Here is a 13,298-nt window from a genome sequence, read left to right as displayed (position 1 = left end):
GTTTCTTGATGATAGCCATTCTGATTGGGCTAAAGTAGTTTTAATTTGTATTTCTCTCGTGGTTAAAGATGTTGGACACTTTTAAAAATCAGTTACTGGCCATTTCTGTTTCTCTCTTTTTAAAAAAAATGCATTCATTCATGTATTTTATCTATATGGGTGCTATCTTCATGCACACCAAAGGAAGCAATGAAACCCCATTATAGATGGTTTTGAGCCACTATGTGGTTGCTGGGAATTGAACTCAGGATCTCTGGAAGAGCAGTTAAATACTCTTAACCACTCAGCCATCTCTCTAGCCTTTGAGTTTCTCTTTTTGAAAACTGTTCAGTTCATTTGCCCATTTGTTGATTGGCAATTTTGTCTCCTTGGTATTTAATTTCTTCGGTTCTTTGTAAATTGTGGCTATTAGCCCCTTATGTAAAATGTAGCTGGAAAGATTTTCTCCTATTCTGTGGGTTGATTCCTCCGCTGATAGTTAAACTTTCATATAATCTGTGTTGGTTGTGTTCTAGTCAGAAAGTTCTCTTTGAACCTAGTATCTTGAAGAACCCTACCTCTCTTCCCCACCCCCAAGTGTTTCAGGTTTTAAATTAAGGAATTTGGTCCATTTTTGAATTTGTTTCTTTACAAGGTGGAAAAAAAATATAATCTGGTTTTATTCTTCTGCAGATAGATATCCAATTTTGAGAACACCATTTGTTATCTTTTTTCCCCCCAAATATGTGCTTTTTGTCTCCGTTGTCAAGTGGGTGTAGCTTTGTTTTATTTGTGGACCCTCCTTTCTACTTACCTTGCTGTTTTCATGGCAGTACCAGGCTGTCTCTATCACTAACTATAGTACTGTAGTGTAGTTTGGGTCGGGTATTCTTTAGGATTACTTTGGCTATTTATATTTTTATTTTTGTGATTCTACACAATTCTTTAATTTTTAAAAAAAATATACTAAATATGACAGTACATTTTGATTTGTTCATGAATCTGTGAGATATGACATCAGAGTTTTGATAGATAACTGCAGTAATTCCGTACATTTTTGATAGTACAGCCATTCACATAGTATTAACCCTGCCAGCCCAAGAGTATGGAAAAGTTTTATTGTTTAGAGCTCTTTTTATTCTTTGATTAGCTACATTCCTAAGTGGTTAATTTTTAAAAATGATTTTGAACAGGATATTTTTATAATTTATTTCTGAGTGTATATTGTTGGAATATATGAAGGCCACTGGAGTATTTTATGTGTTGGTTTTTGTCTTCTGCAACTTTGCTGTGTTTATTAGATCCCAGAGTTTTCTAGTCAACTCTATAGGGCCTCTTCAGCAAGGATCATGCCTTCTAGTTGGACTTTTTCCTTTCTTATTTTTACCCATCCCCTTTGTGTCTTTTGCTATAGGTAAGAATTTTGAGTACTTTATTAAATAAGAGAAGGGCGAATGGGCATTCTTATGTCTTCTGATTTTAGAGGAAATGCTCTGTTTGTCTCTGTTTAACACAATGTATGTTATAAGTTTGTTGTGCATACTTTATTATTTTGAGGTATATTCCATCTATTCCATATCTCCTAAACTTTATCATGAAGGTCTGATGTATCTTCTCAAATGCCTTTTTATCGTCAATCAAAATAATTATGTGGTTTCTTTCCTTAAGTTTATTTATATGGTGTGTTGTATTTATTAATTTATGTATGTGAACCAGTGTTGTCTATATGGGCAGAAGCACGCTTGGTCATAATATATAGTCTTAACATATTCCTGAATTCATTTGCAAGCATTTTGCTGAGGATTTTTGCGTATGTGTTCATTAAAAAACTGGTCAGTGGTTTCCTTAGTGCTGTCATTCTTGTGCCTTTACCTGGTTTTGGTATCATTTTCTGTTTAGTAGAACAAGTCTAGAAGAATTGGTATGAGATCTTTCTGAAAATTTGATAGAATTAATCCATCTGGCCCTGGTGCGCTCATGTGCCCCCCGCTCCCCATGTCTCTGTCTGTGTGTGTGTGTGTGTGTGTGTGTGTGTGTGTGTGTGTGTGTGTGTGTGTGTGTGTCTGTCTCTCTCTCTCTCTCTCTCTCAATCTAATGGGGGCCTTTGACTGTGGCTTCTATGTCATTACTTGTAATGGGTCTGTTTACATTGTTGACATCCTCTTAAGTTTAATTTTCACCTATTTCTTCTGGGTTATACAGCTTTTTTATGAGTATAATTTTTATAATAATCCCTAGTAATGATTCATATTTTGCTAGGGTTTGTTGTAATGACACCCTTTTCATCTTAAATTTTGTTAATTTGTGTCTTCTCCCCTTTTATTTTTGTTAGATTAGCTAAAGGTTTGTCAGTCTTGTTAACTTTTTCAAAGAACCAATTCTTTGGTTGCTTTTGTATTCTGTTATTTTAGTATTTATTTCATTAATTTATTCCCTGATCTTTATTATTTCTTGGCCATTCACAGAAAAATTTGAACCCCCATGTGTATTGCTGCTTTATTACTATAGCAAGGAAATGAAACTAGTCTAGTTCATCGGCAGATGGATGGATAGTTACACTCCAGTGCAAATGGAGTGTTGTTCAGCTCCAAGGAAAGCTGAAATCACAGTTTGCCAGAAAATGAGTGGACTGAGAATATATAATACTAATCAAGGTCACACAGTTTCAGAAAAAAAACACTGCATGTTTTTCCATGTGGACTCTGACCTATATTTTATATGTTTATTTCTATGTATTCATATGTAATGTATGTAAGCAAATAAATCTATATGTGTACATGGAGAAATGAAAATAAGAAAGGGTAAATATTAGATGATGAGGCAGGATGGAAAGCAGATATAGCACATGAGTTATGAATGGCTATAAAGCTCATTCTTTTTCTAGTTTTAACTCATGGATTTGGAGGGGGTGGTAGATAAATGCATAAAAATGTAATTGATATTGAAGGTAAGAATCGATATAAAGTTTCACAACTTCAAGATGACTTTTCTAACTGTAGGATTTCATTGTGATTTATAGACTTTAGGTCTGGCTGATTTCTTTGTGTGATGTTTTTTATTTGCAAGTTCTCTGCAATAGGGTTTTAATTATTTTAAAAAGTCATAGTATGGTGATTCTGTTCTACTCCTGTTGTTTTTCACTTGTATATATGGTCTTGTACTTACTTACCAAATATCACTATCACTGTAAGGAGAACATTTTGCTATTTAATTATGACTATATTGCTTAATGCCAGTGACATACTAAAATTCCTAGGAATCCTGACAAACATCTACTTCATAAAAGTGGTAATGTGAGGTCTTCTGTGTGCTTCTAGGAGATGAATTTCTGAAACAGTAGTTCTTACATTGTCTCAATACTAATATTCATGTTAAATAGCATTACAATAAAAGATTTTTTAATATACTAATTTAATGAACCAAACCTAGTGTTTTCCACCTGCTTGGTAAAATGTAATATGTAATTCTTTGAGAGATGAGAAATATCATATTACAGTTTTATATATTTAATATCAAAATAATAAATCTTATTAAAGCCTTTCAATGTATATGCTAATTGCATTTTGCTAATAAGAAACTTGAGATATGAATGCTTAATGAGAACGTGCATTCTTTTAGTTTTTTATCCTTTGTATGTTTTCATAGAGAGTTCTATGCTTTAGGTAAGAAAAGAGAATGGTTTATCAGGACATATCTTTTCATGGCTCTAAGTACTATCTTTACACTCAAAATATTTTCTTATATTCCCATTATTTATAGTGGGCTCTTTCAAGACTTTTATTTTCTCCATATGTGTACATATGCCTCTAAAGTTACTCACTCCTCTTGTTGATATTTTAGGAAGCAGTTCAGATACTTTTGAAGCATTCTGCTGATGTTAATGCTCGAGATAAAAATTGGCAGACCCCTTTGCACATAGCTGCTGCTAATAAAGCTGTAAAATGTGCTGAATCCTTGGTACCTCTTCTAAGTAATGTGAACGTGTCGGACCGAGCAGGAAGAACTGCATTACATCATGCAGCTTTCAGTGGGCATGGTGAGGTAGGTGCATTGAGTTAGAAATTGACTGCTTTTTCTTCCAGCCTCTAGTTATTAATGAATTTGCTTTCTTTTAACTTGTTTAGTTCATAGGAAAAGCAAACAAAAATGTCTATCTTCATATCTTCTGATATTGCCCATAGCAAACCTCCCAGCTTTTTTCTTTTTCAATAGTATAAATGTTCCCAAATTAAACTTATTTCATTCTTACTACACGTACACTAAAATTTCATGACCTAGAATGCAGGATTCTCAGCTATAGGATACCATAAGAGATCTGTCTGTCATTGTCAGGAAAGTGCAGGGAGACAGCAATTTCATTGTTCTTTTAGAAGGAAGGATAATAGCAAAGAAAGGCAATGTTTAGAAACTATGGTTTCTTCTAGTTTATTAGTAAGGTAATTCCTTAATGACAGAAGTACCAAAAGGAAACAGATTAAGACAATTAGTCATCACAGGGCTGGGAAGATGACTCAGTTCATAAAGTGCTTTCTGTGTAAGCACAAGGACCTTAGTTCAGATCCCCAGCACCCTCATAAAAAACTAGGTATGCTGGTGCACACCTGTAACCCCAGCCTAGGGAGGCAGAAACAGCCTCTGCATCTTGTTCGTTAGCCTGCCTAACCAAATTGGTGAACTCCAAGTGAGAAACCCTGTCTCAAAAACTAAGGTGGACCATGATGGAGGAAAACACTCAATATCGAGTCTTCACATGCACACTCACAGACCTGCACACACACGAACAGGTAGCTGTACACTCCACACAAAATGTTCAGTTATCTTTAATCAAGCATCAGCAAGCCTAGTTGAACCAGAGTTAGAACCTCTGTCCAGTCTTTTTCCTTTCTGCCTACCTATTTTTTCTTTATATTACTTTTGTATTTTGTTCCTATTCCTCACTTTCCTTTTTAAATTAAAAAAAAAATTTTTTTATTCACTTTACATCCTCCCTCCCCCTCCTTTCCTAGTCCCACCCTCATGCCCCCTTCTCTCATTCCCCTATCCCTTTATCAGAGAAGGGACGCTACCCCCCCCCCCACATAGATACCAGCCCACCGTGGTGCATCAAGTTACAGCAGGACTAGATGTGCTCTCTCCCACTGAGGCAAGACAAGGCAGCCCAGTTACGTGAAAGATCTAGAAGCAGATAGTTAGAGACATCCCTTGCTCTAGTTGTTAAGGGACACACATAAAGAATAAGCTGTTCATCTGCTAAGTGTGTATAGGGGGTGTAGGTCCAGCCCATGCATGCTCTTTGGTTGGTGGTTCAGTCTCTGTGAGTCTCCATAAGCCCAGGTCAGTTTACTCTGTAGGTCTTCTTCTGATGGCCTTGACCCCTCCAGCTTCCTCTGTCCTTACCACCACTCTTCCACAAGCCTCCCTGAGCTTGGCCTATTGTTTGCTTGTGGGTCTCTGCATCTATATCCATCAGTTGAAGCCTCTCAGATGACAGTTATGCTAGGCTCTTATGTGCAAACATAGTAGTGTCAGGGGTTGGCTCTCTCCCATGGGGTGGGTCTCAAGTTGGTCCAGCCATTGGTTGGCCATTTCCTTGATCTCTGCTCTGTCTTTATCCCTGCACCACTTTTAGGCAGGACACGTTTTAGGTTGAAGATTTTGTGAGTGAGTTGGTCTCCTCTTTCCTCCACTCTAAGTCCCACCTGGCTACATGATGTAGCCTCTTCAGGCTCCAATTCCATCACTAGTAGAAGTCTCAGCTAGGGTCACCCCCAGAGATTCCCAGAGGCCTCCCCCCTCCATCTCAGAGATGCCCCCCATTCCCATGCTGATTTCCATTCTCTCTGCCAGCCTTCCCCCTCAGCACTCTCTTTCCTAATTTAAGAAGATATGTTGCTATGTTCCAATTTCCTGAACTCCAAGCTGTTCTCTTATCTCAGCCTCTTCTAAGCAGCTGAAACCACAGTTGTACTCCAGTGTACACAGATCCTAGTCCTTCATTGTGCTATTCTCAAGGTTTTGTAGCTGGAAGCCTAGAGCCTCATTATTTGTTTGTTTTCATTACAATGCTCTGAATCCTTTCATCAGCTGTAGCATAGATCACAAAATGGAAAAAATATAAATATGATATTATTATTGGTTCATTGTTGTAATAGTTTGATTTAAACATAGTGGATCTACCATGAGGGAGTAAATTTAATCTAAAACATTATTGGTACAAGACAGTTATATCCTAATAACACTTTAGGCTTAAATAGCAATACAACCTCTATTTAAATATTTAAACTTTAGACTGTCAAGGTTTGCACTTACATAGTTAGGTGTTCTTAAAATACTAAGTGACAAAGTGGCAGCTTAAAAGAGGTGGCAGCCCAGCTTCAGCAACACAGTGAACCCTCCCACATCATCACACTATATCAGATGTCCTTCAGCTGCAGCAGCTCAGCGCCAGAGAAGTCACAGTCATAAACAATTCTACTTCTAAATCTCAATGAGACTGTTTACGTTTATTCCAGATGGTCAAACTACTCTTGTCCAGAGGTGCCAATATTAATGCTTTTGACAAGAAAGATAGACGTGCAATCCATTGGGCAGCATATATGGGTATGTACTTTTTAAATTTACTTTTGACAATATATTTAGGGATAACATGCATTTTGGTTTTTCGCATTTATGCATTTTTAATATAATGATATGTTATACAGTATCTGAGATTGTTGCCCAAGCAAAACAAGTAGAAGAGGGCTTGCTTTAACCGTACACTAGATCTAGCTTATAAAAACCGAAATAATTCTCTTTTTAACTTATAAGAGACATCTCAGACAGTGCCCTGGGATGTTTAACTTAAGATGGGCACTTACTAAAAGCTCGTTCTCATATCCATCCTTCTTTTTATTGGACTGTCGAAGTTGTGAAGATGCATTGAGAAGCATCTTTTAAAACTAGAGGTGTAGGTAAAGTGATACTCTGTTTGCCATGCATGCACAAGGCCTTGGGTTCAATCTCCATTACTAAAAAAACCGAGAGAGAGAGAGAGTGTGTTCATATATTCACACATGCCCATGTATTTACATATGTGTCACAGCTTCAGGGACCAGTCCTCAGGAATTATCCGCCTTATTTTCTGAGTCAGGGCCTCTTACTGGGGCCTAGGGTTATATCAGACTGGCTAGCCAGAAAGACCCAGAGATCTGCCTGTTTCTCCCAGCCCTGGGATTGTAAGTGTGCACTCCCACCCCTAAGAGTACCATTTTGGTCACATACTCTGTTTTGTTGGCCAAAAGCTAAAGATGTGGTGTTCAGTGCCAAAAATATGTGCCTCTTCTTATGTAAAGAAATTTTTTCTAGTGTTAATTAAAGGTAAAATAGCCAGAAAGAGTTCTGTTTCATCCTAAAGTCTATTACTCTATGCGGAGTTTTATATCCTTAAGTCTTGAAGACTTTTCTGAATAATCTGTTGAAAGCTCTTCATTTGGACAGTTTTTGAACAGTTTATGTGATACAAAATAACACATTTTGCGTTTAAAAAGAAACACATAGTCAGTGGAGTACAGTAGGCTTTGCTTGAAGTTGATCTTCTAAAGTAGTTAAGTGTGTGGACCTTAGTCTGGCCTAGTATGTCTGGCTTGTCCTTGATATACTTGATCATGAATAAAAAGGTATTGCTTTGCTTTGGAGATGAGCAGTACATTCTTGATCTACTTTGTGTTGCCATAACAGAATATCCAAGGTTAGGTAATTTATCCTGAACAGAATTTGATTTCTTTCAAATTTTGAAGCTTTGGAAGTCCAAGTGATGGTTCTGTCAACTGGTCAGTGCCTTCCTTTCTGCTATGCCATGCCATGACAGGACAGAAGACATTACAAGGTCAAAGAGAAAGGGAGAGACGCTAAATGACCATGGAGTAGAGGAACGTCAAGGTTAACTCCAGATAGCATAGTAAACTGTATTGTTTTTAGTTATTCTCTCCACCAGCAAATATTCTGAATTCTTGGATTTCTTTTCAGTCCTCTTGAACCACAGCATGTATCATGCATTATAAAAATTGATGTGCTCTTTCACATTTCTTAAAAAGCGCTCAGGATATATTTAATAATTATTATATGCTGATGGATTTTTTTTCTTGTTTGTTTTTGTGTGTCTGTTTGAAAATGTGTTTTCAGGTCACATCGAAGTAGTGAAATTACTTGTCTCTCATGGAGCTGAAGTGACGTGCAAGGACAAGAAGTCTTACACACCTCTTCACGCAGCAGCCTCTAGTGGGATGATCAGTGTAGTCAAGTACCTTCTAGATCTTGGAGTTGATGTAGGTATACAGATTGAGCAGGCTGAGTTAATTGTTCTGTGGTTTTGTATTGTATTCTTAGAACTTAGGTTTAAAAGATAACAGTAATATCTTTGTCCTTTCACCAAATCTTTCTGGCTCTTTCACTAGCTAGTGTGCTGATATGATCAGGGTATGGGTGTCTTAGGAGTACTATGCTGTGGTGAAACACCATGACCAAAAGCAACCTGGGGATAAAAGGGCTTATTTGACTTCTGCTTCCATATCACTGTTCATCAATGAAGGAAGTCAAAACAGGAACCTGGAGACAGGAGCTGCTGATTCAGGGGCCATTGAGGAGTGCTGCTTACTGGCTTGCTTCTTACAGCTTGCTCAGCTTGCTTTCAATAACACCCAGAACCCACCAGCCCAAGGATAGCACCACCCACAATGGGCTGGGCCTTCACATCAATCATTAATTAAGAAATTGCACTATAGGTTTGTCTACAGCCCAATCTTACAGTTGTAATTTCCATATTGAGGTTCTTCCTCTCAGATGACTCTAGACTGTGTCAAGTTGACATAAAAATAGCCAATATAATAAGTAATTAGTCACTATATGTAAAGAGTTAAAAACCATTCCAATGATGAGTAATTTGCCCAAAGTTTTTCTTTTCCATCACATTTCAGTTTCTGTAGCTCTATTTCTTCCAGTTGTCTGGGAACCAGCAGATCAGACAGGTTTACTAGGTAGCTGTGTTATTACCTGTGTTACTGTCAGTTTTCTGAGCCAGTAAGTCTAAATTTATTTTAAATGACTGTAGCATTGTGGGATACTGGCCAAAGCAAAAGAGGAAGACAGCAAAAGACTTACTACTGGCCAGATACCCATATAGGTACTATAAACCCTAGTGCTCTCTGGTGCGTATCTGACCCTGGAGCAAGCATGCACGTAGCTTTTCTGTGGCGTGCTTTAACACATGTCGTTGCTCCCACTTTTATTATATTTACTTTTGGTTTTGGCAACAGTTCCATTGTGTAGCCCAAGTTGACCTCAAATTGGGAATCCTCCTGCCTGACTTTCAAGTGCTTGGGTTGTAGGTGTATGCCACCACTCCTGCCCTAATGTGACTTGCTCTCACCATAGGGACATGTGGGTAAACATCCTGGTTCTTCAAAGCAGTGGATAAGAAGAAAGGAGAGTGCAAAGAAAGGGAGACACTAAAGTCCTAATGGCAAAAGTTGTCAAAAGTATGTGATTCTAGCTAGACAAGACATGACAGGTCTATAGAGCTGCATAAATTGTTTGAGGAATGTGAGAAACACTTTACTAAAAACAAGGAAGACATTGAAAGTGTGGGAATCAGAAGAAGTTGTGAAACACCCAACCATATTGCTGAGTGGGACCCTGGAAAGTACACGATGGCTGAAAGTTTCATTTTGTTCCTGTAGCTGTTTCAACTAGTTAGTATAATGGCCTTAAAAGATCTCTGAAATAGATGAACGAGGTATCCTTGTTTCTGCTCACCATTTACAGTAAATTCTCCCTTAGCTCAAAGACTTGAAAATATGGAACTTAACACTGTACATGTGTGAAGCACACTCTCTAAATGTATGTAGCCCATCTAACCCAAATTGTTTATTGTTAGGTTTATTATTGTAGAACAGCCTTAGCATTATAAACCTCATCTTTGTATTGATCCCTTTTTCTGTAAGTAATAATTTAAATTAGCTTATAGTAGAAATAGAATTACTTCGTGTTCCCATTCTTTTCTATAGATGAATGAAGCAAACGCCTATGGAAACACACCTCTCCATGTGGCCTGTTACAATGGACAAGACGTTGTCGTGAACGAGCTCATAGACTGTGGTGCTAACGTAAATCAGAAGAATGAGAAAGGGTTCACTCCTTTGCACTTCGCTGCTGCGTCAACACACGGAGCACTGTGTTTAGAACTTCTGGTTGGCAATGGGGCTGATGTCAATATGAAGGTATGAAACAAAAGTAGAAACCATGCGTTAAGTACTTAGCTAACTGTCTAAAACAATATTCATAACATACCATCTAGCATTAAAAAGGACCTTCTGGTAAACTTAAGAGCATGGATAAGTCCAGGGGTGGTGCACACCTTTAATCCCAGCATGCAGTGGCAGGTGGGTCTCTCAGTTTGAGGCCAGCAGAGCTACACAGTGAGACCCAGTCTCTACTGCCAACCCCACACCACCCCCCAAAAAGAACATGGTTAAATCTCTAAAATACTATGCTGAGTCAGAGGAAGAATCTCATAAATGTTCCCTCTATGTAAGATTCTAGAACAGATGGAATTCTGCTTACTCAGAGTTCCAGAATTTATTGTTGGGGGAAATAGCAGATGAATTGCTGCCCATGGGAAGGAATGAAGGGTCATCTGGGCAGGCACATGAGGAGACCATATAGGGTAATAGTGCTGCTTTGTACTTTGGCAGGGCTTTGCGTACTCTAGATAGCACTTGTGAAAACCCACCACGGGTGCTTTTGAGATTAGTGCACTCACTTTAGAAGGGAAACGCTAGGTGTGGGATTTGATGCTCCTGATCGTCATACAGTGATGCCACCTGTGACTGCATCTGAAGCATCAAATAGTTGTACTGATGACGTGATGGGAAATACGGAGTAAAATGTTAGTGCTCGAGCCCAGGGGACGTGTATATAGGGCGCTGTGTATAACACCTTAAAAACTGCCCCTCTGACATTTCCGTTACAAGACTTTTTCATGGTGTTAGGATAGAATAATTGTCAGTGTCTTGTAGTCACTTGGCTCTTTGTTCATAATTGTGTTCAGGAGTAAGCATTTTAGAAATACGTTAGAATTCAGGAGGCAAAATTAACTTATCCTCATGGTGTAATTCTGTGAGAAATACAGGTAACCAAGATTTCAAGCACTATTATTTAGTAATACATAGTTATTTTAGGTTGTTAAAAGGTATTTTCCCTGTTTGCTCCTGCATTCATTCATCAGATTCTCATTTAAGCACTTGATAAACCCCATCTTGTGTTATGGAAGAAAACCACAGTTAATCAAATTTGAAGCATATAGGATTAGTAAAAATATGTGAGCTTACATACAAGCACTGTTTACAGAGGCTTGCAGCCCATTTTGTGTGTGGATATAGATGAGCGCGGCCTTGCCTGGCTTAGTGAAAACACCTACCTCCAGCAGGAAAGCAGCACAAGGCAGCAGGAGTTCTTTCTTTTCTCTCTCAACTGAGGGACAGATTTCTTTATATCATACTCACGGAAGAAGACCAGAAAAGAGCATCTTACATGCTTTGGGCTAAACTGTCTTTTTAAAGTTCTCTTGAATCTTATGTGTATGGATATTTTGCTTGCATATATTCCTGGTGCCCACAGAGGCCAGAAGCAGGAGTTAGAGCCCTGGACAGGGAGTGGGTGCTGAGAGTCCCCCTGGCCTTCAGGGCCTCTTAACTGCTGAGCCATCTCTCCAGCCCCGAAACTACCTTTTGAAAGAACTTACCTTTACGGCTGTGGAAATACACAGCAAAGTGGCTTGCCCAGCAGGCCTAAGGACTCTAAGCCAATGATATACCCTGTCTAGAGGGCAAAGTGGGTGGCTCTGAGGAACAACATCGGTGTTCTCTGGCCTCCACGTGTATGCACATTCACACTCATCTACACACACAAACACATATAGAAACATACACTTAAAGATAAGCACAATGGCACACTTGGGAGCTAAGGCAGAAGGATGGTGATTTGAGGCCACGCTGAGACACATAGCAATACCATGTCTCAATTACAGACAAAACGTGTGTGTGTGTGTGTGTGTGTGTGTATGTTTTCAATCCTTAAGCGACATAATAACATTTTTTAATAGTTTAGTTTAAAATGTGTTGATGACAGGTTTCCGGTTTTTATTGTTTTGCTTGAGATGAGGTCTCACTGGCTGTATAGACCAGGCTGGACTAGAACTCTTTAGACCCTCCTGCCTCTGTCTTGGGACTGCTTAATTTAAAGACATGTACCACCACACCCAGGTGGTCATTTTAACTTGAATTAACTTGAATTCTTACCCAGCCTAGAAAAATAGCCAAATTTTTGTGGTAAAGAGAATTACTCTTTTCCCCTAAAGATTAAAAAAAAAATTTTTTTTTTTAATTTTAAAAATCAATTTATCGTAATGGACCTCAGAAGCAAAGATTAAATCTAGGGTTTGTTTGTTTGTTTTTAAGTTTGTATGGTGCATGTTTATGGTAAAATAGCTAAAATTAATTAACCTGTATCACCTTCTGTGTTTCATGGAAATAATAAAGGTTTACTTATACCATTAGTTATTATAAACTTTTCAGCTATTGCTACTATATTTAAAGAATAAAGATAAGATTTTAGAGAAATCAATTTATATGCTAACGTTAGCTATGAATGTTTGATGCAGCTCAATAATGGTTCATATCAATGTCTTTGTAGTTTTCTCTAATGTCTGTGATTGGTTTTGTTTATCTTTTCTTTTGAAATTTAAATTGAGATTCTGTTCTCTAAGAAGTTTAACTTGTAAAAAGCTCAAAACAGTGAACATATGTCTTTAATAATTTATATAATTAAGTACTGGATTTTATACATCACATGATGATTTTTGTTATTTGGTGAAGGGTATGATGTAGTTAGCATAATTGAAGACAATAACTTATAATAGATATCATAAAACTTGCCTCAATCTTGCCTCACAGTTTGTAATAGCCCTTTAAATTCATTTGTCTGAATTATATTGGGGTTAAATTCCATTGAAGCATATTTCTTGTGTTGCTGACTTCTGAAATGCCACCTAGCTAAAATTGTACAAGGATTATTGATAGCTCTAGGTTTTCAGCCAGCAAGAATACTCTGTGCCTTGTATTTCCTCAAGTCCTTAACGTTTGACCTGTTAGGAAAACCATTTTACTGGCCTTTTACTCTGTGCTACTTCTGTTCTTCCTGCTATTCTTGCCATTTTGTTGTTTCTGGCTTCATGTTATAAATATAGAAATTGAAATGTGAATTTAAATTTATAGTCATTTGCTTTC

General features: G+C 37.8%; 1 protein-coding gene across 6 annotated transcripts in view; it reads left to right on the top strand.

Moving 5' to 3' along the window:
* Window positions 1–13,298, top strand: part of Ankrd28 (ankyrin repeat domain 28) — a 181,536-nt gene that overhangs the window by 129,990 nt on the left and 38,248 nt on the right. For all 6 annotated transcript variants that reach the window (XM_051141679.1, XM_051141671.1, XM_051141664.1 and 3 more), the window contains 4 exons: window positions 3,820–4,020; window positions 6,492–6,579; window positions 8,140–8,282; window positions 10,020–10,232. In XM_051141679.1, the coding sequence (XP_050997636.1) occupies window positions 3,820–4,020; window positions 6,492–6,579; window positions 8,140–8,282; window positions 10,020–10,232 (645 nt within the window). The remainder of the gene's footprint in view (window positions 1–3,819; window positions 4,021–6,491; window positions 6,580–8,139; window positions 8,283–10,019; window positions 10,233–13,298) is intronic.

This window comes from Acomys russatus, chromosome 3 (genome assembly GCF_903995435.1).
Source record: "Acomys russatus chromosome 3, mAcoRus1.1, whole genome shotgun sequence".
Classification (NCBI taxonomy): Eukaryota; Metazoa; Chordata; class Mammalia; order Rodentia; family Muridae; genus Acomys; species Acomys russatus.
The sequence above is the reverse complement of the archived record's forward strand: the minus strand, read 5'-3'. Positions and strand labels throughout refer to the sequence as shown.